The 25,437-nt window shown below is 44.3% G+C and overlaps 1 protein-coding gene across 1 annotated transcript in view; it reads left to right on the forward strand.

The window, feature by feature from the left end:
* Positions 1 to 25,437, forward strand: part of LOC107192207 (transmembrane and TPR repeat-containing protein CG4341-like) — a 229,964-nt gene that overhangs the window by 182,825 nt on the left and 21,702 nt on the right. Inside the window, exon 7 of the mRNA XM_015581417.1 lies at positions 6,842 to 7,086. Within this exon, the coding sequence (XP_015436903.1) occupies positions 6,842 to 7,086 (245 nt within the window). The remainder of the gene's footprint in view (positions 1 to 6,841; positions 7,087 to 25,437) is intronic.

Genomic DNA, 25,437 nt, shown 5'->3' on the forward strand with positions numbered 1-25,437 from the left:
TTCGGTTAAAACATCTTTTTATGCAATCGGTAGTTTATGAGTAAATGTAAACAGTAGGTAGGGAATAATATTCGCGACGAAAATTCGCCGTTTTTTAATTAATCATCCGCCCGTTGAAACGCGAGCGTGCCCGACCCGCCCCGCGACGTCCGTTAGCAACTAGCCTACGAAACGTGTAAAAGCCGTGACGTACTTAGCGGTATCGCGTCGAGAAATCAAATTCCAGGCTCGGTCCAAGACGGGACTTGGAGATAATCATCAAACGGGTGCTGGCTTTCCCCCTTAGGTTAGATCCGTTCCCCTAGGCAGCTGAAACCTTCGTGAGAAGATTATCCGTGGATAATCTCGGCCGATTTTTGCAAAATTCCACCCTCCCACAGTTACCACGTCGCGGCTCGTTCAAGAATATAAAAGCGGAATTACTTATCCTCGGTGGGGTGGTCCGTCCACGGAACTTTTCGAACCGTTTGCCTATCTCGAAATGCTCTCCATCCCCCTGCCGCGACGTTTAATTAACAAAAAGTTCCCGTTAAGACCCAGAGAACGTCAGAATGGCAATTTCCTGGCGGCTGGGGCCCCTGCCAAAGGAACCACCGACGCGCCCATGCTGCTACCTATGTTTCACATTATTTTGAATAAGGAACGAGGCGGGGAGCCGGGCAATCCATTTTCCTCGCCGCGAGTCCCCGGGGATACTCTATGGAATTAGAGTATCCGAGCGAGCCACCCCTCCCCCTCTTCAACCTTGGTGGATACACAGAGTTTGCGCGACGTTTATACATGTACACCCGTCTACCGTTCATCCCCCACCCTCCCACCTACACCCCTTCGCCGTTCTGCACAGACACCTTCTGTCGGGCCACCGCGAATGTAATATCTTAAAACGCCCCGCCGTCCAACGTCGGTCGACTGACGAGGGAACCACGGCTCCAATATCGTGACGGATTACGCGGAGAATTGCGCCCGAGCGGTGTCTCGAGGATGGAGCAACTGCGGGACAGAATGTCGTGGAGAGACCAACGGTCGGGTTGCCGTGTTGCGCTACGAATTATTGCAAGCGATGTGTGATTTAAATCGTGAATCTCAGCTGGAATTGTTATTTTGAAGGTATTAATCATTTACTTTTGAATTCGCTGGCGTGATTTTTAACCTTGTTTCCGACGTGGAGTCACGTGTCGATGGAATAATGGTGGATAGAATCTTATCTTGGGGGCTTTGGAAGATTCAGGAGCTGAGATTCAATTTACGGAAATGTGATATTGATATAGTTTACCTGGTTCAAATTAGGTTAATATTTAGCGGATAGTCTATTCTTGGGTAGATATAACGATGATTTGGATAGAGTAGAATTTCAATTGTGGGAGCAGAGTTCACAAGTTCCTCTAACTCGACAGTTCCTTGTAATTATAAGTCTGATCTTATTGCCAGAACATTTCATTCCAACCTACGTAATATACGTAAAGCCGAATGAACACTCGGTCGTGCAGGGTAAACGTGCGTTATTCAGCCAAGATCTCCGTAATTACGTCTTAAGATCCAGCTCCTAAAACGAGCATCAACTAAGACTGAACAGTAAACGTGGGAGAAGTAGTCGGTCCATCTAATAAACTACGATATAGAATAATAAAGACAACGGGCAATTTTCGTTCTGTTTACCAAATAAGAAGTAGCCCTCGGCAGAGATTTCGCGAGCGAAATGGGGACCCTGGTTCCTTTAGAAATTTCGGACAAACAAGCCCGAAGCCGACGTCAGTCTTTAGGGCCTGCGAGTTTCAGACATTCATGGCGTTCGCGAGCACTTCGTTTCTCGCTCTGTCCGTTTCTAATTAAAAGGGCATTGCCATGCTTCCGTCGGGGCTGGTTTTACAGCGCGACGCGGAATCGGGTTAAGTCCGCATGAATTTCCGCCGTGACGGCCCGCGGGACGAAGAGATTTCGAGAAATAGAAAGAGAGAGAGAGAGAGAGACTTAGTCTGAGAGCGCCTTTTGTCGCGTGCTACTCGTATTTCTCGGCTTCGCCCGGTAATTACTAAATATCGTGCGAAACGTCGGCGTGTCGGGCGGTCCCCGGGGAGCTTCGCGGCCGAGAAAATCATCCGAGAAGCCCTTCCACGGGACGAAGATTAAGTTAGCTTTTCGGCTAATTTCGCCCGTTTCTTCCTGCAATTTTAATTGAAACGAATTCGTACTGCGAATTGAAGAAAAACACCCCCGACGCACAGTGCCTTTTTTTCTCGAAAAGCTAGACAAAATTAAATATTTTTTCATACACCAACAATTTCCGAATAATTCAGATGGACACGTCAGGTGAACGATCTTATACAGTGTCTCACCCGATTTTGACATCTTGATTTTCTCGCTATTGTTACTCGTAGCAAAAAATGTTTCGAGTGGAGCATATTCTGATGTTATTAGTTTTTTCGTGAGTGGACGCGTAAAGGTCATACAAAGGTCAACTTTGTTTCTTTAAATGGAATGAGGTATTTTTTAATACATCAATCGATGCAGCTGGATATTCGATATGTCGAAAAGTTAGTAGTTCAGGAGATATTTTAATTTAAATAATTCTAAAATACCATTACTGTCGTACTTTATTACCATTACTGTAAATAAACGCTAACTCTTAGTAACTTTAATTGTTCTCATCTTTAAAATTAACAAGAGTCTGCACCTAATATTTCACGTATGTCATTAGGAACCTGTATACTATCATCCTACAAATCCCCCTTAAAATCAAAGTTGAACAAATTGGGGTCCTTCTTTGTCAAAGTCCTCACGCAATCTATGCCCTCGGTCTTTCCCTCGATTCCCTTTTGTAAACAGCAACGGGCCAGTTTCGTCGTTAAACGCAACAGAGACCAGGCGCTGGGCCGCGTAAACGAGCAACTCGGAGCCACGACGACGATGTGGGGCCTCGAACAAAAAGGGTAGCAGTCGGCTGTATGACTTTAATTAAAAATTTCAAGTTTCCGTGGGGTGCATTCTCTCTTCGGGCGCCACGGTCTACGCATGAGCAACGTCAGCGTCACTGTGTAACAGGGACGAGGCAAAACGTATTAAAAAGTTTAGCTCGACTTTTTATTCTTTCCCCGATGAGGATTCGTTCTAGCGCGAAAAAGAAAGGAAATAGCGAAGTGACAGAAGACGAATCCACGGTTCGATCGACAGAAAGAACCTTGCACCGAGACGTTAAAATCCATGCAGACGCTTGCTACTTCCGGATTTCCTGCAACGGATTTCCGATTCGTGGAAGTCTCCCCTACTAGCATCCTCGAGATCCTCTAATTTCGTCGCGCTTAACTTTCCACGCCCTAGCCGTTTACCATTCTGACGGCGTTAAGTGTAATATAGAACGTTCTCGCGGAGCAGGGGCTGCTAATCCTGATATCATCCCGCGCGATATTACGGCGACGACGTAAGACGTTTACCCTCGTTGCCTTCTCGAGTCGCGACCGTGTAAACAGCCACTGGGGGGGGGAAGGTTTCATTAACAAGCCGTGTGATTGGCAAATTTTCCACCGGAGGAACGTCGTGTAATGGAAATCCGATTTCGGTAACGAAATCCGCCGATATCGGAGCTGATTATCTTTTTCGGTCCCTCGATATCGTTGTCGTGACGCAATTCAGGTGATCGAGGGTCGTAGGCGTCGTCAAGTATTGGGGCCTGTTGATGTAACACGAATAAAAAATAGGGTAGATCGAAGCGAATCGGATCCAAACGGTTAATAATAATTAACACGTTCGCTACCAATATATTATTTCGAAAATCTTCGTCACAGACTACGCTAGATTGTCAGCAAAAGATAACTTTTATGCAATTTCTGTTTATACATTCTCCTTATCGTTACCTTTTCCATCCTGTTGTGATAAATTTTTCGTAATTCGTGTTCTGACTGACTTCCGTGAACAAACTTGTGAATCACTGTATACAGGATGTTCTTTTTAACTGAAATCTGTAGAATATCTCCTAAGGAACAGAAGATACGAAAAAAAAGTTCTTACAAATGCTATTTGGTATGAAGGGGGACATTAGTATGTTAATTAGGTATTACTAAATTAGAGGAAAATATCGTGGTATATTGAAAAATATAGCAATCCGTGTAAAAAAATTAATTTTGACTTTCAAATCTCTCCCGGTACTATACTTGTAAACAATTTGTTTGTAGTACATAATGTCCATCTCCAACTTGAGTATGAATATCGTTTGTCATATATTTAGTTTCTTCGGAGATATTCCACCGTGTCCCGTTGAAATGCATACCTTTCGCGAGCCGATCGACCAAAGTTGAAACGTAATCGAGGCTGTCGAAGACTCGACGATGAACCCGTTCGGGTAATTTTCCGTGGTTATTTTATTATATCATACCTACTCTTATTCCGGAACGGCAAATACGTTGAACGTCGAAAGTGGAGGTAAACTCGGAGGATTACGTCGATGAAGTTACAGATTCCGTCCACGAGGTTAAAATTAATTAGATTTGTTCTGCGCAGACCGGCGTAAGAAGATCCACACAGGCGGCGGGGTTTAAAGTAAACGTTGAACTTAATTAACTGCTCGATCGAAGACCCATCAATAATCCAGGCCCGGCGAATTTTCCGGGAAACGTTCGCTTGTGTTTCATACGTCTTCGGGAAATGGATTCGTTGTAACTGGGTCGTCTACATGAGTTAAACATGTTTTTATATCACCAGTTAAACATATACAGTATGTCCGGTTTAGGTGTATACAGGCTATTATTTCTGTAACTGTTGAAAATGCAAAATAATGTTTCATATAAAAGTTGTTCGATTTTATGGAGCAAACTTAACAGAATTTTTTTTAATTCCAGTGACCGTATGAATATTCGTTGCAATGTCAGTGTTTAAATTATTAAAAAAACTTAAATATTCTGTTAAGCTTGCTCCAAACAATCAAACAACTTTTACATGACACATTTTTTCAAATTTTCCGTAGTCATATAAATAATAGCGTGTATATGTACACTTAAACCCGACATACTGTGTATCACTTTCACCGAAGAAATCTTGTTTATTCTTACGTTAACGTGCGTACACACAAAATCATATTACTGTTGGGGTAATCTAATATTCTATTGCGATGGGTACAAATATCGAATGAATAGTATCGAAGAAGAGGGTCGGAAATGTCTGACCGTGTGACCCTTATCTGTAGCTGAGTCATTCATACTTGATCGCGGACCTTCGATCGGGAATACGAGAATAACACTAGGGAGCGACCATATTGCCGAGCGATTTTCCCTGACGCACTAATGAGTCATCGACGCTACGGTACTCGTTCGGAACTATACTGCGGAAGGACATTCCTGACGCGCTAATTAGTAATCGATACTTGATGACACCGTTTCGGCCCCGCGTTCTCCCGTAATAGAAGGACCCTGTAGATAATAGATAGAGGCAAAAGTTACGAGGCGAGTTTGAAACTCGTCATCGTTAACGGGAAACTCTTTTCCAAAGTCCTGATTAAAATTCAAGCTGTTAGATTCAAGAATTCTAATTTGGAACTTCCCGATTCCTCGTCTTATTCCGATCAGAATATCGCGAAGTTAGGAAGGTGTTCACTAAATTTGATATAGATATTTTAAATATGCAATATATAATATAATAAAGTACAAATGTATAGAATGTTAACTAGACACTTATATGGAAGAAATGTGGGCCAACGTTAGATTATATTTCACTGTGTCAAACAACTTTTCCATACTGGCGTTAATATAAATTTAACGAACCCAATATTTTCTGTCTTGTGTCTTGTCGGAGATTTTATGTTCGTGAATTTTCATTTATTAACATCCAGTCGACTACGCGTTTCAGAAACAACGTTACGTTTGATCCGTTGGTAACTTAATCTGACGCCGACTACATACATTACACGCTCCGCTCGCCGAACGAAATTGGACCGGAATCGAATGAAGCGCAAAATATCCGTTGTAAGTAGCTTGCAACGCACACACTCCTGTTACGAATTGAATTTCTATATTTCCGTGACAAAATTGTCCCCGGAGCGGAGTGGAACGCTTAATTCTATTTTCTCCGTTCGGTGTTATTTTATTCACGGACACGTATATACTCTGCAAAATAAAGCTGTGGCTCGTAAAAATAAATATATAACCAAACATACGAACATTTTGTAGAATAAACTTTTCACTGAATAAAACTAGAACAATGGACCCTAGAGCGTCCGGCGCGACGTCTTTCTTAAAATGAAAATTGAGACGTTATGGGGTTAAAGGAAAAAAGGAAGAAAAATTACAACGAAAAATTTCTCCATTACACTCCTGTATAAATAATTTCCCCGGTTAACTCGTTTACCGGAACCACTATCCGGGAACGATCGTAGAGAATCCGAATGGACAGGATGATTAATCATTCCCGGGACCGAAACAACTCTACCGTGTACCCGCGTTCACTCTCGATCTCCGCTAACCGAACCCCCGCAGGGGAAGTGGGGAATAAAATTTTAACCTGTACCGGAATAAAACATACGGAAAACATCGGGGTCTTACGTTACCGAATTCCTTCTCGGAGTATTCTCCGTGGTTCTCCACTGCGCTGTTCCCTGTAACGGAAATGGATATAGGGAAATGGTAATCGTGAGAAAGAGAGGGAGAGAGAGACTTCCAAATGGAAAAAGGAATGGGGGCTGTCTGGGTGGAATCTACTGGGACAAATGGGGTTAAAAAAGGGGGTCTGCTATCCGGGCGATTCGATTTATATAAATTCATGGGCGATCTTCGACGACACTCCCACCGCCATTGGGGGGGTGGATACCATGGAATCTCGTAATCCAACAGCTCATGATCCTTACCGTTTGTCTTTACAGAGGCTTACGTGAATCTGGGCGCAGCCCTGGCCACGGTCGGACGCGGAACAGAGGCGGCTGCGGTTTTGCGGGCCGGCGCGTCCCTGGACGGGTCCGGTCTCAAGGACAAAAGGGCTCACGAGGCGGCCAGAGTGCAGGCCCTACTTCAATTAGGCGCCCTCTACGCTGATCAGGGCAGATTACAAAGGGCCCTCGCCGCGTACCAGGAGGCGCTGCACGCCTTGCCGGATCACTATCCGCCTCAGGTCAGTTCACCCTTACCGTTCGTTACTCCATTAACGCGAAACAGCTGTCGGCGCGTGGATCACCCTCTCAGTCGCGTAGCCACTTACAGGCCAGGGCGCCGTAGACGCGTACGCGTGTGGATTCCCTTTGACGATCCCTGTATCCCGACCGATCCACGATTGGCCAGCGATGCTGCATATTGATGAGATCGACGTTACCACGAACGAAGCCACGACCGTCTGGTCTCTGTCTTTGGGAAAAGGGAACGGGGGTGTTTCGGTCGGATCCCACTGACTGACAGCTGTTACCGTTTCGGTGTGTACAGAGGGAATCAATTTGATCGATTTAGATCGGTAGATCGAGGATTGATTCTTTTGGTTGCTGGCTATGAATTTCATGGTGGTACGAGTATATTTAAGATAATTAAGCTTTTGGCGAAGTTAATGAAACTGTCTGGAACAGTTCCTTTCGTGTCATGTTTCGTTTCAGAGAGAATCGAATTTGAAAATTCGTGCGGTACGCAGAAGAGATGGGAAAATTTATTATCTAGATGAAATGTTTCGAATAAAGAATAAATGATGGGAAGAAAGTGCTGTGGCATTTTTAATTAATTGAACGTGGAAATTCCGAATTTTGTGATAAAATAATACCTCTTCTTCGATGAGTAGACACTTGATGAACAATTATTTGATCTTATTAGCTGTTTACACCTCTGATGTTCCCCCTCACTTATTCTTCACGTTTATATCTCTTTGAATAGTATTGATTTCAAATTTTTAGATGATTTGTTCGTGACAAATTGAAAGTACACACAAAATAGACGTGAAATGTAAATACCTTGAATACAAAAAATACATATTCTTAAATTTTTGTATATTTATTAAAGTATAATCTTCATTTCGAGTCATATAAATCCGAGTAGAACAGCAGGGTTGAAAATCAAGATGACGTTTCTGGTTACTGCTACTTTTCACTGTGTATCATTCAAAGAAAACTGTGCCCAACTTTGATACGCGGATATACCTTATGCGTCTGACCATTCACGGGCTGTTTCTACTTGCAGAAATACTTTACAATGGAACTGCATTATTTGATTCACAGAATAATCTTATCCAACGCTAAGATCGATGGAACAGTAAATATCATGATAGTGTCACGCCTTACTGCCAGTAGAAATAGTGAATAATAGACAAACAACTTAAATAGTACCCTTGAAAAAGTGTTCAAATTCGATTCTCTCGAAGACGAAACGATCACGCGAGAAAATGTGTTCCACAGTTTCCAAGCATCAGCCCACGTTAATTCGTACCATCATTATCGTCACACCGTGCAATAATTTGACTGTATAATTAGTTGACGAAAACAGTGATTACAAGCCAGAGTCGAAACGATCTCGACTCAGTTACAGTCTCTTTTATCCCGTTTGGTATCACTTAGTCAATTAAATCAAAACCCGGTGTATTCCAATTAAAATATAATTGAACAGCCATTCGCTGGCAGTAACGTCAACAGTTTATTATTCGCCGCTGATTTTAATTTTAAATCGGATCCCCGGCACGAATGAACGCGCACCGTATCATAAACAATTTGACGCATCGCGAAGGAGCGCTCGTCGCGTCCGCTGGAAACACAAGTTAATTTGATTGGGCGTGCGATCGAATTTACCCGAGCAAACTTCGAGCTGGGGATCGGATTAATTTCATTAAAGGCGGGACCCGTTGAAAAAAATCGCACAGGCAACGGGAATAACACGGTTCGTTCGGGCTGGAAAACCGTCGATCGCGATACTAAATCTCGGGCCACGCGTGTGCTCGTAACTCGTTTCGTGATCGATGTCCCGGCGACGCGTTGATCGCAATATCATACAGCACCTTCATTAATCCGCAGTATCTGGGTGTATCTTGACCCAGAATTTGAATAAAAAGTTTTTCTTTCATTATATTTCACAGAGCCGTGTAAGATATAAATCCATAAAATCGGCAATGTAATTATAATTAACCTAACAGAGTCAAATTATTATTTTTTCCACGTATCCGATACAACTGAGAAGAAAATGAATATTTCAAATTTTCATTAATCCATGTAACATGCTAATATGCTCACGATCATTCGAGGTGTTTTCGTTCCCATTTACGAATCGTAATGTTCATAACCGTGACCCGTCGAGAACAAGTGAACCCGTTCGGCTAATTAAATTTTCGCTGTATCGATCGTAGGCCAAGGCGAAACGACACAATATATATATATATATTTGTTTTTTGCCGAGCGATCAAGATGAAACTCGTGGGAGTACGCCGCGTCGCGCAATTAACGCTCATCCGGCCGTGAAAACCGACGCGTCGATGAGCCAGGCGCAAAAAACTGGTCACAGTATATAGCACCGGAATCGTCGAATCGACGTTGTTCCTCCCCGCCGTGAAGCGGGAACCGCTGCAAATATGATTTTCAGTCTCGTCGTAAACCAAAATTAAAAATTTTAAGCTCACCGTAATCCTGCTCGCTCTGTAGCGCTCGTGCGTGTTGCCCAACCCTCTCTTTATCTCCTTCGCGAGCCAACCGCCTCTCGGTCCTTCTCCTCCTCTTTTTTTCTTTTTTTTTACAACGTCCTGAAAAATGCCGACGCGTTTAACTCTTTCAATTTTCATTTAATCTCCTGCAAATTTCCCGCGCGGAGTATCCGCCCCCGGGGGTGGATCCCTCAAGAAACTTCTTTACCCCGGCCGTGGCTAACGTTTTAATACCCCTGAAAAACACGCGTCGAGATGACAGTTTTCAGCCCACCCGGTTCTGTTGTGACCCAGAACGCTTTAATATTCCGTCACGATCTACCTGGTGGGAGGGGGGAAAAGAGTGACATCAAAGGGCCTGGCGGTAAAGAAGGACACGCGTCTTTCGAAATTACGGAATGAACGGAATTTCTTGGGTAGAGTTTATATCGAGAGACGAAATATTTTCGTTTCACTTTGCCAACGCGACTTCGATAACTGTGACTTATATTCATAGTACATATCTTCAGGATTCGTAACAGTAGTTGTTTATATTTTTTAAATTGTCGACTGTATACGTCTAATATTTCACATACAGGGTGAGTCAATGGGAAATATTATCTGAAAGAACTCATTAACTACTGGTTGCATCGAAAAACGTTTTAATGAATTATATAGCCTTTTAAGAGACGCATCGGACGGATACAGTTTATTTTCTTATGTCCTAATTTTTTTAGATACCAAGGTGACCTTGGGTTCTTTCGAGATCAATGCATCCTTTTTCAAGACCATCATGCTATAGATCGCTGAATTTGTTCTTCCATCAACAAAAACTCCGTTAAAATTAAAGTCGAACAGTTTGGGTCTATCCCTTGTAAATAAGATAAAAACAATCGAGAAAACGTGACATGGAAAGGGGGGATGCGTGAATATCACCATGCCCGAAATTACCCTCCGTCTGTATTTCCCCTGTCACCCTCTACGTTCTGCAGCGATTCTGAACGCTTCTGAACTGATTCAGGAAGTGGCAAGCCCCTGAAACACTTCGTTGCGTCACGATTCGAGACGATCTAATATTCCTGGACACGTGACAAACCGTCCTGAAACTCCGTAGAACGCGGAAAATAAAATTCTATACGTCGCCAGGGGATGGGGGCGAGATCAATAACCGCAAGTGTGCATGCACAGCGTCGCGATCCCGGCACCGAGATAGATAGACGTGGATTTATGACGGTGAACTAACCAGCCGATGGAGAATCCATTTTGAATTCTGTGATTTTCGTAACGCGGCTGATCGAGCCGCGATATTTCAAGAGCTAAACCCCGCGGCCACCCACGTCTTAAACTTCGTGGTGCGGTTCGACAGCGATCGATCCAGAAGTGATTTTACGACGTTTCCATCGGCTTCTTTCTCGCTGTACGCGCGCGCGCGAAACTCTTAATTGCTTCCCAAGATTATCCCGGCGAACGGGCCATTTTCAGCTGGTCGCTGGATCGTTGTCTGCGCAAACGGATGTTCCCACGGCTTTCCGGCTGTCGTGAGATTTCCTCGCGGGGAAAACCAGACGGAGAATGTTGAACAGGATGTTTTCACATCACATAAGGATTGAGAGTTTTAGGGCGGTCTTATAGTTATGCCGTACAGTGAGCATTGTGACATAAAAGGTACAGTAAATTAAAAGTCAACATAAATCCCCCCAAAAACCACTACTACAATGTCATTATAATCGTGCAATACGAAACCTGCGATCCGTCATTTTAACAGGATTAGTTCCAGCGTTATTTCCCACACACAATTACTCCACCGATATTAATGGAATAATCTCCGCGAAACATCCTTTCAAAGACCCTTCGCAACCAGTCCATCACGATCTCCTAATCACTATTACATTCTACAATTTCCCTTCACCACGAATACCATTACCAACTACTGATTATTCAATGATTAAATAATTTCTCGAAAATAATTCACGTCTCGGTTCAACAGATGGTATCCGCGAAAGGACGGCATCCGGAGCGAATTTCGGAACTTCAAACTACCATCTTCCCCCTCCACGAGAATCCCTACAAGTTCTTTCCCTTCTACGTTCAGATTTTCATCTCACACTCGACCGCGCGGAACGAAGTTCCAGCGAATTTCTGCGTACAACTCGGCCGGTAACCTGTCCCGCATTTTCAGACCAGAAGCCACGAGCTTCGACCAGTAGAAGGGGCGTAAACTGTCCTTTTTTTCTTCGGATTCGAGTGAAACTTTCGTCGACGCGTCGACAACAAAACGTCTTGCGCTCGACTTTCCGGGGCCAGAGGAAAGACGAAGTTTCGCATTTTTACAAGACACTCGTTCCCTCCCCGCCTTTTCAACAGCGTGGCCGCGTTTTGTTCGGCGCATCGTCGTGGAATTCCTGGCCGCGACAATTTATACGAAAGGTAAATTCTCCCGTCGTGGAACCCGTTCGCTCGCTCGACTCGAGAGAAACGTCGCGCAGACGCGGGCATTCGAACTCTCGAACACGCCGTTTCCGGTGATCGTTTGGACGGCCACGGAAACCGAGTGTTTCGGACTCGTTGAGGCGACGTGGTTCGGGAACGAGGCGTTCCACGCGCATGGGAACGTCTCGTAAACATAATTCACGACACTGCAACGCGTCCGTGAGGTTTCTCTCCTCTTGGTCGACTCAATGGGAACGATAATCGTGATCGTACAATGATATCCCTTCTTTGTTCCTTAATTTCTGGCTCCTGTGTATACTGGGTGCCTACGGAAATTATGTATAAGCTGGTATGAGATGATTCTGGGTGGAAAAATAAATCGTAAATATGGACAATATAATGTCGAAATGGTAATCTCTCTTTTCACTTTATAGATGAGGATTTTCTTTAATTTAATTGGAAATGTGGATACAGGGTGTCATGTAACTGGTGGTACAATCGGGTGGGGGTGATTCTACATGAAAAAATAAGTCGAAAATATGGAATAAATAAAAAAATATTAAAAAATAAAAAAGTTGAGAAAGTGGAAAGAATAAAAATATTATAAAATATAGATTTTTTCATTTGAAACTTCGTTTCCGAGAAAATCCACTTCGAAGATTAATCTGAAGTGCCTGTATACATGGTACTAACAATAAGTAGAAACGGAATACAATGAACAGACGCGATGGCCAATTACACGTCTATCCAGTAAGTTTTCAAATTTCATTATGTCGAAAACGAAGCTTGAAATGAAAAGATTTTATTGTATATTTTTTTCTAATCTTTTCATGAGGAATCACCTGATGCCCGCTTGTAGAATACATAACTTCCGAACTCACCCTTTCCATTAATTATTTCCACCTCTATCCAATAACGAAGCAGACATGACCGTTCGTTCAATTAGTAAATTCTGACATTTTCTGTGTTCGATTGTCGTTCACCGTGTGTACGCGATACGATACAGCGGCTGATAGGCTATATAGATGTAGCAACGAGATACCGACACGTTATATACGCAGGCAAAACAACATCAACGGGTGGAGAACAACTGACCGTTGTCACCTAAATGACGCGTGCCGTTAAACAAGCAACAGCCTTTGATCGACGTTAAAATCATTTTTATCCGTAATACCCGTCCACGCTGTTTCCCTGTAATCGATAAAAGTGGCTCTGAATGTCGACCGAACAATGACGAATATTTTCGAGGTGTGACGACGAGCGGGAGTTTTTTAATTTCCTTTCAGCGAAATATCGAATTCGATAGAAAATATTGGATTACACATGTTGCTGGTACACCTAATATTTCCGAACAGCGTGCAGATTCGAAAGATCGCGGAACGGATCACGTTCATCCCGAAATTTTCCAGGAAATTTGATTGCACCTCCCCGAGTTGATACAATGTACGCGTAATTTTCACGGAGAACGCGTCATTCGTTGGCGGATCCAATACAGGACTGGTTACATCGAAATGTCGAAATAATTTCCACCCGTTATTAAAACACGCACACACACCGACGAGACGGAAACAGATACAACTAGATCGCGATACGAACGGGATCGCTGCCGATGAATTTCGATGCAAATGCAGCGAATCTCTAGTTAAATGGGATTAATAATTTATTACGACGGGGTCATTTTGAATTTTAAGAAGCCAGGGTTTCCATCCCACTATTCCGACTGCCCGCCTTTTTATTATTCACCGCGCATTGCTTTTATCGTGTGCACGGTACATTACCTGGCAGACTCCTCACCCGCCAACCCCTTCCAGGTAACCCTGATCGCATCCCATATTACCATCCAGCAGCCTCGTTACACCCTTCCACGGCCATCTATGATTGGTGAATCTGTGGAAAAGTCGTACTGGCACGTTTCCACGGGAACTTTTATACGCGCGCGAAGGGGGAGGGGGTTCATCCGTCGTCTAATTGATTAAACCCTTCCCCATCGGCAGGACGGCGGAAATTCGAAATATTTGATATCGGGACAAATTGAAATTCCTGCGATCCGGGTTTTTGCATTCTCCTGCACCTTTGTTCTCCGCGACAGGGATGCATCGTGACACCGTCTGCCCCTCGATCGACGTAAGTCACGGAAAATCGCGGTGAAAAATTCGCGTTTGGCGACGCACTGTGGTCCAGAACGATGTTTCAGAGTAGACATGGCGAACTTATGGCACGGGTTGCCAGAGATGGCGCGTACGAAAATTTTACTGGCACGGGAACCATTTATCGGTAATGTCATTTCATACGCTTACAAATTATTCAGATTTTTATAATTACTGTAATATGTAATTCTATGTTAATTTTTTATGAAATTCTACATTGTCAAAATGTCTCAATAAAATTAAATTCTCGATAAAATTCAAGTGCAAAGGTTTTACAAGACAGTGGTTGAAAAATGCAACAATTGTGATCGATCTTCCTCGAAATTTTTAAAGGAAGATAAAACTTTGACGGATAAAGACATTAAGATTCACGTTAAGTGAAATTCGAATGGTTCGAATTAATCTTTCAAACTTCCAAAACATTCGTAGTAAGTAGAAATGGTCAATAATAAACAGACGCAGTACCTACTCCCAATCGACGACAGTTTAAATTGAATTACTCGAGGGGCAAATCTCCTCGCGAAACGAAATCTATTCTACAAATTCGATTTATCGTTGCCAAAGGAATCAGTCCACGCGAATCCGTATACGGTCTGGATAAAGTTTTAATAACCGCCACGCTATCCGCTCTCGATATTAAAATAGAACCAACAAGAATAATACAAGTTTCTGAATGGTGAGTCGCTCTGCCTCTCTCTTTCTCTCTCTCTTGAAAACAGCAGAACCACTCCACCCGTATAATACACTTGCCTCCATTCGTTGCCCCCAAGCGGGTAATGCATCTCCGGTAACACGCGCGTGCACGACGTCCGTGTGGAAATCGAAGGAATTCGTAGTCACGAGCCCGCGAGAGGAGCCGGACAAAAGCGATAACGTCCGCCGCTCGGCTCGGGATTCACGGTCGCCCGGGCGACGAGATAGCCTCTCGAATCGTAACTTTAAATTGGCCGGCCAAGTGATATCGGTGGCTTAGGCGAACAGCATCGCGGAGAGCTTTCCGTCGAAACGAACGCCATCGGTCTCCGTCGATTTTCTATCCTTCTTCGATTTTTTTTTTTCGATGCTTCGTGTGTCATTGGCTCTAAGCTGTCTCGTTAACTGCTTAGGTTTTTACCTTGATTTTAAATGTTTGTTCGATTAGATATTCTATTGGGAAATGTGAATCTTAATCCGTTATACTTTTACATAGCAGACTTTAGAAAATTATACTACAGGTAACAGTCTCGACTCAAAATCTCCGGTTACGAATGTGTTGAGTAATAGATAGTGTCATTTTTGTTTATTTTATGAAGTACGTTGGTTATTTTTAAAGATCAGGTCTAATTCAAAAATCTGTGCCTACAAAATTCTCCAACCTATACAGCATGAACCACGAATCGTGATCAGTAGATATTACTCTGTTATTATCAGTCCGATCGAAAATGTTTTTATCAGGTATGGCATGATTTCAAGAGAACTTCAACATGATTCTAAGAAAGTTTTTGTCAACTCTTTATCTTCATGATTTTTCAAGGTCACCTTCAATATTTTGCAAAAACACCTATAATTTTGTTACACCTTAAAAGTTATGTCATGATACTTACCGAATTCGTCTTGAAATCCTCTAACGGATAGGCGTACAAAAATTAAAAGTGTATTTGCAAAAAATTGAAAATGACCTTGAAAAATCATGAAAAGAAAGAGTCGACAAAAAATTTGCTATAATCACGTTAGAGCTCTCTTGAAACCATGCTATACCTATAAAAACATTTTCGATCAGACTGCTAATAACAGAGTAATCTCTACTTATCACGATTCGTGGTTCACCCTGTATACTCGATACCCAATAGCATCGGTAAAGCCCATTGGGTCGTGTGTGTTCCAGCCGCAAGAATTGAATTCACAGCTCGAACGATCCTTTTTTTCACCAACAGTGGGCAGGACTCACGTAGGGGTACGATACTCCCTAGTGCCCCGTGTTTAACAACGTACTTATCGCGACCGCGTGGCCCCGCCCACCTGTACAAGCGAACGGGTCTCGTTAAAAGGGAAGGTAAACGAAAATTGCGAGCCGTGTCGCGAGGTGGTTGTTTTTTTTTTATCGCGCGTGACGTGGCCCACGGGCCGGTCGTTACATATGTTAGCCGGTCGTATCACGTGCTCGGGACCATTAAATCCGACGTAATTTACGTCTCGCGACGGTTCGGATAAAACCGTGATCGGTCAGACCTGGAGGGGTGGGGGGTGACACATTCGTAAATTGGACGTTGGGCCTAACCGCGCGCTGCCAGGATTTAACGTGCATCCTTTGCCAACGATCGCTGGAACGTGAACCCTAACCCCTTCTATCACCTCCATCCGAACGGAAAAACGTGACTACACCCCCCTCCCCTCTGGCCACGCGACTCGTGGAACGCCGGCTGTTTCATAACTCATTACCGTGATTTAATTTATCATCGAATTCGTTCGTACTTAGCCGGCAATTAGTCGGTCGTCGTGATTTATCGTTATTTAGTCGACGCCCCAAGATTTATCGTCTTATTTCCACGCGTAACAATTGAAATTATTACGCCGGAAGCGGAGTGGACGTTCAGTGGCGATGGAGGGTGGCACCCCAAAAGGAGGAGGAGGGTGAAAAGTGGATGGCCTCGCGACTCGATAGGAACTCTCCGAATCCCACGCTGTTTTAATGAACGTGAAAAATTTCGGGACTCATCCCCTACGTGTAATTCAGTGAAGGAATAGAAGGAGTAGGGGCGGTGATTTAAAACCTGCGGATCAACCCGTAATTCCTCGCGTGAATTACTCGCTGGGAGTTGGTTCCGAGGACGCGAAACTGCGAACGAAAAGTCATAGAGGGCAGAGAAACAGTTGAAGTTACTCATAGCCATACGGTTTAATATTTTATTAAAAGTCCATGTGTTTATATTAAAAAAAGGTCTGTGCAACTAGGGTTCTTATTTTCTTTAAAATCGTGTGCCTCAAAGAGTTAATTGTTGGTTCGAAAATATGTGAATGAATTTCTGGGTCACCGTAGTTAGGAAGAGGAAGAAAGATGACATCGTTAGAATCGCCACAGTTTTTTTTAGGGTCGTTGAAAAGAGGTAAAGCCCAGTGAACAAACGTCGACGACAATCACGGATCATGATAATGAGACAATGAAGAAAGCCAAGGTTCCACACACAGACGTGCACGCTATCGACCGCGGTTTCTGGGACGACGGAAAAGAGATCCGCGCGAACGCCCATGCTGTACTAACCGGCCCTCGCTATCTATTATCCGCTCGTGCACTCGTAATTATGCGTCTCGGTTCACCAAGATCGCAAAGAATTCGCGACAGTACGCGGCTGTCTGCAGCTCCGCGAAACCTTATTTCATCCCCCAACTCCCTCCCATCCCCCGACCACCCTCGTCGTCACGCGCGCGCGTACTAGATAATAAATGTTCCGAAATGTCCCCAACGACTCGCATCGTCGTCGCATCACGGTGATGCAGTTCAAGCCGCGACGTACAAAATGGAATTATCTTTCGACGAGTTTACGCGCTGCCACGGTCGGAACGGTGTTCAATTAGCAACGAAGCGACTCAACGCTTTCGAGGATGCTCGGAATTGCGACCCGCTGTGACGGGGTTCAAAGAGACGACGCGCGGCAACGTTTCTGCGTCGGTTGAATGGAAACGCTTGCCGAGTGTTCTGCCGGGGAGAATCCACACTCTTCGCTGTTTTGTAGGTTCGGGGTCGTTTGTACGGAACCTTTGACGGTGAGTGATGAGACGGTTTGTCGAGGTTGAGGGCAGAAATGATTTATTGACAGAGTTGGGCAGAATTTTATTCGAATAATACACTGTGATAAACAGCAGTATCTAAGTCGTTCTGAGCTTTAAACAGTTAATGAGATTAAATAATTGTACGAAAAATGTCGATCCATTCATGAAGAAGTATTATTTTATTATAAGAATTGAAGTTTCCACGGTTAAACAATTAAAAATGATGTAATATTTTTTTTATCTTTTATTCGTTATTCGACACTCTTTATCTAGATAATTAGTTTGCCCATCTCTGTTTATTGGTAATGGAAAATGAGACGTGAAACTTTGAGACGAATAAAGGTAAGCAGATTGGTCTGTCTAAAACAGGGAGTTGTAAGTGCTGAACAGGTTTTCTTGTGGAGCGTCGTTTTTCAAAATGTTAAGACGTTTTCCAAATTATTTATCTGTCGTGTAATATAAACGGAAATGCAACAAAAATATATTTTTTCGTAATTGTCAAATAATTTGGGAATACCAGCAACATTATTTCCTTCCGGAATTTATGTGTACATATTAGTGAGTACGTATAAATAAACTTTAGCATAGTTATTGTTGCGTACGGATTCATTTCTCACCGACAGGAAATTGCATATCTCGTAATTTGCTTCCACGTCGATCCTAATACTCTTCTCCGCCATTAATCTGTCAGCGAAGGGGTAACGCAGCGGGTGTTACGCACGGGGCGTCGCCGCGAGTAATTCCGTGGATCGTCCGTCCAAATAGTTTCGAGATCCGATTAATCACCGGCGTCTTCGTCGATCCGTGGAACCCTGGGCCGTTTCTCTCTGGATCGTTGAATATGGAAGACGGTGTTCACCGGGAGCAACCAATTTGCCGCGTGTCCGGATTAACCTCGTCCCGTGTAGTGATTACGACCCACACCGATTGCCTGGATAGGAACGTCCGAAGAATATCCGCGGAAAGTTGTTTTTCCTCCAGCTCTCCGGCGTCGATTACGGGGGCGCGCGAACCTGCGGCGATTTCTGGGTGTTAATCCCTCCGTGTCGATACGGTGCGGAAGTCCGACGAAGGGGGAGAAAAAAAAACTTCGAGCTGACGAGGAAAAAAAAATTAATAACCGGAAAGTTTCGACCCCTGTTTCATTTACCAGCCCCGACATCTATGTGTGTCGACACGCCACGCCATGGCACGATGCGTGACACGCGTCGATTTCGTTAATCAACCGACCCCACGGCTCCTTTTCCTTCCGCCCTTATGATCGTTCAATAAAAAAGAAAGGGGCTGGAGGCCGCGAATCATTATCGCTGCTCGTCTTTCTGTTTGCTTTCTCACCCTAACACGTACGCCGGGCCATCCCGATCCCGGAGAAATTTGACATTATTACGGGAGGGACTTTGATCGAGTTCCCGGTACTAGGGGGAGGACGGAAATGGGAGGGCGCGAGGGAAGATCAACAAATAATTCGCAGACCGATTGTGTTTAATTGTTTCTGGCTCGAGGGCTGGCTACGGGTCGTCCGTACCAATTTGTCAACCCTCCGGTCTCCGATCGTTACAGATCTTGCACGTGCCTTGGGACTGTTGACTGTAAAAGATAATCAGGTGTAGCGTACAGTAGGATAAGTAGCTAACATTTTAACGCCCAGAACGTTACATCTTTATTTAAAAATTATAAAATTGATACATATGTTCTATCTTGGTATTTTAAAGTTGCAAATATCGACATTAAATAGACCCACTTTTCTGCATTTCTTTTCTTTTATTTATTTTTAGAGGCAATCCTTAAATTTCTCAAAATGTGAAAATATACTTCACATGGGTGAAACTACGAATCCTTGCTGACAGAAGTTAGATATTAACCGGCGACAAAACTTGAGGAACTTTAAAAATGTGTGTTGCATCGGTGCAACAATGGACGTTAAAGACTGTAAGCACTTGTTGTACTTAATATTAACGGTGTTGGTCACCAATGACCCCCAGAGTACTGGGTAAGTCGAGTGCCTGTCTCCAGTGACCCCCACGCCATTCAACGTGCTAACAGAACGCACACCACTATCTCCAAAATTCTCAAAAATCACTCTCCGTCAGGCTCTCCTTTTGTCTTTTCATACCTCTAATTGTCAGACACCGGGCGTCTTCGAAACAACAGAGAATCTACCGAAGACGTAATCACAAATCCCCCTCTCGTGGCGACCATCGACTGCTCCTTTTGTCCGAAAAATAGAAAGGGGTGGGAGGCCTAGCACCCGTTTTGTATGTCGTTTTAATAACAGAGGGCCGCTTTGTGCAGCACTGTTTGAGTGGCTAATTAGGTGCTTGCAACCCTCCAGCCGGCGCACAATGCCGCTCGAGGTAATTTCGCGACCCCTCTTACTTTCCATCTTCTCTCCGCCAGCTCTTCTCCCAACCCCCGCCATTTCTCCCTTCAGCGCGTCGCGAGTATATCTACACGTTGCACGCACGTGCACTCTCTATTCGCGGCCCCGTGCCCCGTTTCACCGACTCGGACCGAACTTTCACGCTGGATTCCATCCCCGTCCCGTTTCGTAAATTCGTCTATCGCTCGTCTCATCCTCGCGACAACCCTTTTTACTCTGCGTCAGAAGGTCCTACGATCGATCCTCTGGCAGCATAAGGTCGAATGATTCACTTTTTTCCTCGACATTCACAGTCTTTTAGTGGCTGATTGGCGACCAAAGGGAGAATTGGACGTGTGAGGAAATAGGGGGTTGGTAGGCGATGCCTTCGCGCAGAGGGAAACTATAAGGGGAGATTTCCTTCCTTTTTACTAGGATCGTTCTTTTTTTTCTGGTGATGACCACGAAACGCTGGCAAGCCTCTGAATGGTGAAAACCGAACGTCACGAATTGCTTGTCTTCAATGCTCTGGAGTCGAGTTAGCCCAGGGGACAGAGGGGATGGAAATAGCCTAGCTTCCCGTCGCGTAATAGAGTCGATAATGTTCCGGTACGATGGGCTCCTTGTTTTCACCCCCTGTCCGATGAAATTCTCGATTTCCCCGTGACGGTTTTGTTGGAGTTCCGTCCGAGGAGTGGTAAACCGATCTGGCAGAATTTGGGAATTCGAACTGGAGGGAGTGGAAAGTGTCTTTCAGGCTGCTCAAGTATTCTCTTTCTAGAATTGTAAATGGTCGACCTTCTTAATACTTTCGTCGCTGTTCTGTTTATGAATATGATTTTTCAATTTGTATTCTTTATAATCGTTAAGTGGCTCAGTCGGTTAAGGCATGTGATGGTCAATTGAAGATCCAAAAATAACCAGTTCGAATCCCCTTACACTCGATTCCCATTTTTCCTGGGTCTCTACGATACCCAAATTTACGTAATAATTAGCGTTTAGAACACAAAAAGTACCGTCGATTAAATATTGCAGTTGCTTTAATTGATGACTTTCCCGTCACTGTCAGATCAATTGCCCAGTCGTCATTGACCTCAACAGCAGTAAACCCTGGCTCCATTTCACTCTAAATCCTGCACCATGACTGAATCCACGTCCTAGGAGATCGTGTACGATATCAAGAAATTTCGTAGAGTCTCTCCGCGCTTGATTAAATCGAACTGGGACGTTGAGCAATAACGAAGAAAGGAGGAGAGTCTCGATCTTTCGATTTCAGTGTCGTCAATGGGAACGAAACAACGGCGTCGTTTTCTGTAATGAGAAAGCTCTTGCCGAGAAATCGATCGTCGGTTGAAATAATGCGGACCGTTCCAGAAAATGTAATTCCGATTTTCCCGCCTGTGAATGTTTAACGATGGAAGCGCGTGTTTAATGAATAGACTCGAGACCACGGATTTCCGGATGATATTCCAACGATCAAACGTTTATGGGTCTCTCCAATCTGTCGAAAGTGTCTCGAGCAACGATTTCATCCGGAGGATGGATGGATAGAGCGCGGTTGTACATGAATTTTCATACGTTACCGGGATATCGTTGTTAGACACGCAATATCGGGTGATCAGGCGTGTGTCAGCGAAACACTCCGTCGCGGTGACTGAACTAGAACAAAGCGACGTAAATGAGATACCTCGATGAAAATGATGAAACGGCCTCTTCTGTAGACATTCAGAATTCATATTGCGGCACAGAGGGGAGACGAACGGCGTCACGAATGATTTGGAAACTTTTAATGTAATCGTTAAATCTTCTCGAAATGATTGAAATGGAGTAATATTCAGTGAGTAAAATAAGGTTAGGTATTACTATTTCTACGAGTAATTACTAGTAGTTAGTATTCTAACTAATTACTTGAATATGACTGTTTCGTCAGATAGATCAGTAGAATGAAATAGTAAAGATATACAGTTCACAAATGTCAAAACTGTCGATATTGAAATAAAGCTATTTTTCAATAAATAGAACTACGATTTCTTCTGGTGTTTACCAAATTGAATAGGTTTCCTTGGTTAATTTTGTAACAGAACCAGGCACTCATAACGTTAAGTTTTCTGAAATTTCAACGAAGCATTTCCCACATAATTTACTTTTCGTAACCCCCTTGACACTTAGTTTCTAGGATCAACTAAATCATCGAAGTCGCGTTACTTTTTCCCTTTCGAAGAACTCCTCCACCAGAGGAAAGAGAGTACGAGTCGCCAAAACCATTTTACGAGACTGAAGAATTTCCGTTCGAAGAACGCTTCCATTCTCTTTCCGAGGACTCTTCGGAATCGTATAATTAACCGACCCTTAATGGCTCTGGTCCGAAAAGGTCTTCGTCGTTCCTCGTGATTCTGGCATATTCGTGCATTAACTTTGATCGATCAACGTCTCAGCGATTCAGCTTCGTCGCCAGCGAGAAGTATCCTCCTCCCGCGACCCAGATTCATCTACGATCCTCGCGAGCTCGCCCCGTTACTTTTCTCCTCCGCTTTCTGGCGGCGCGGATGATTTACGAGCGCCGCTGATAATTACTTCGGTTGCGTTAATTTCGCGAGTCTGATTAAAACGTCCGCCCCGGATCGGATAACGGCGGATAAACGGCGCGGCAGAGAAGAAAAAAATTGTCTGCCAGCCACAGATAGCATGACCCCGGAAACTTATGTACTCACTGGGGCCAATCTAGATCCTCTTCTGGGATTACTAAGGAGTCCCCATGACGACGGGTTTTTTCGGCTGCGATGACGACACCGAAACGTAGCGATTTCAGGACTTCGACCGTGTAAATCAGTATTTTTCAACGCGGGGTGTACGCCCCATCGAAGGGCAATTTGAATATTTTGGGGGGACAATTAGCAAATCATTGACATTAGGCAGTTCATTGATAACAGTTTTATTCATGATTCAACAGACACGAGAGAGGTGCGTAGAATCACTCTTGATTCAATTATAATGGATATTCGATCGACAAGGGAAGGAGGGTAGTGTTTCCTAAAACACGAGGACCGCCGATCGAGCAAGAGTTTAATAACAATTTGATGACTTAACGAGAGCGCGAGCCGTTTAAGTGTGTACACCGAAGGAGAAAGTTCGCCGAGACGCGAAGACCCTTCGCCTCGGGACGGAACTTTTAACTACCGGTCGGATTCGTTGTTTTTCTTTCCCCTCGTTAGCTTTATGACGCAAAACTAGACGCAATAAACATTCTATTGCCCCGCCCCCCTCCCCCTCCCTGATATCCTTGCCTCGTTTTTTTCCTCGGGCAACTCGCCGCCGTAAATACTTTTCCGCTTTAATAAAAATTCTAGCGGACTCCGAAACGAAACTTCGACCCCGCCCGTCGGTATTAGTTCAACGGAGTTTCTTTGAATTTCCCTTCCCACTCCAATCGACCCGGGCTCTTCTTCGGATCGTGCAGGCTTTTTATTTGCCCGCGTATCGCGAATCTCGATAACGGATTCTGAACGGCGAAATTTCACTCTCGCGGCGCGACTTGCTTCGATTCGCCCGTGAAGATATGGAGGGAATTGGAAAGGAAGTCATTTTGTTCGGGTCTGTTTGAGAAACGATGAAACGTGGATGAAACGAGGAACGTTTGGAATTATTAACGTTTCACGATGAATCGTTGCATTTAAATGGTTTGCTTGGGAACGACATGTCTCGCACGTGATAGATCAGTGATGGGCAACTCAGCGCCTGCCAAACTGACTAGCGGGCAACAACGTGCAGCATGTGTACCAGAAAAAAACCGATAGACAGAATTTACCCAGAACCTCATAAATCAGATTTCATCATTACAATGATTTACTACTCTATCGAAATGACATCGAAACTCTGCAACATATATCATATTACAATATTTCACATGCAACGAACATAACATTCCAATAAAATACCTTAATTAATTGTACAAATGTTACGTGTAACAGCACAAAAATTCAAAAATCGCTTTTTTTTGCGATGCTCTGTATCATAAACGTAATCTACAGTCTTTAGTTGTGTATGAACACGTGAAAAAAAACAACAGCCCTCAGCATTCATAAAACCCGTTAGTATTGACAGAATCTAGTGCGCCGTTCCGATCACGCGACACGCCTTCGCAAAAAGATTCCCGCGTACCACGACGCCCAGAGAACTTCCATTTGGGCCGAGAAGTCGTCAACTCGACGGGTATGAAATTCCAGTAGTGGAACGCGTCGAGGAACCACGGGGACAGTCCTCGATAGCCGTTTTCTTCCGCAGTCTGCTCGAGAGGAGGAGGACCAAGAGGGGTAGGGGGTGCTTCCTTGGCGTATTATTCCAAAGTTTCGTCCGATTTTCCGCGCTGGCGGTCAGGCCGGCCTCTTTCTCTCTATCCCTCCGCACCCTCTGTCGGTGCGACGCGCGACCCCCTTGGGTCATCGCGATAAAACATCGGAAACTGGCGAAACTCCGGTGTAATCTTGCCGGTGATGTTTTATCCTTGGCGCACACAAACACACACACACACACACACTTCCACGGGACGTTCGTGTCCTCCGTTTTCACGCGACTGTTTCTGTTCCTTGGTCTTTGTGCGCACACCGAAACGTTCATGTGTGTTTGTATATCTATGTGTGGATTTGTGTGTGTTTATATGTGTGAACCTGTGTGTGTTTATGTATGTGTGTGCACGTGGACGACGTCGTAAAGTCCCGAGAGATATCGCGGCAGCGATTAGACCCTCGTTTCGAGAACTAAATTTCTACGGTCCCGGGGCAACCTTCGGACCACCCCTAAGAGGCGGTCATCCCCCTCCCTCCTTTCTCCACGAGGCCATTTTCACGCGTTCCGAAATCCTCAAGCGTACTACTGGCCTAGGCCGATCTGTCTACGGTTCGACGAGTCGCAGCGCGCGATCCCTCCGCCTCGCTCGACCGCTTTTCGCTTGACGAGAAATCAATAACGAATCCCAGTTTTTCGAGAGGCCCTCGAATACCAGAGGGGGAGGTAAGGAGGGGGTGGATGGAGAAAATGCATGGGTGGGCGAACGATTCCGTTTGGAATCGGGGAAGGGTATTATTTTGTCCGTGGTTTGCCTCTCGATGTGAATTCTTACCGGTTAAACGTGGATCATTGAGGATGTTTGTGCCTTCAAGATTGACGGAGGATGGATTATTATAGTTGGTGGTGGTGTAGGAGGTT

The sequence above is a fragment of the Dufourea novaeangliae genome, unplaced genomic scaffold, assembly GCF_001272555.1.
Source record: "Dufourea novaeangliae isolate 0120121106 unplaced genomic scaffold, ASM127255v1 scaffold299, whole genome shotgun sequence".
Taxonomy (NCBI): domain Eukaryota; kingdom Metazoa; phylum Arthropoda; class Insecta; order Hymenoptera; family Halictidae; genus Dufourea; species Dufourea novaeangliae.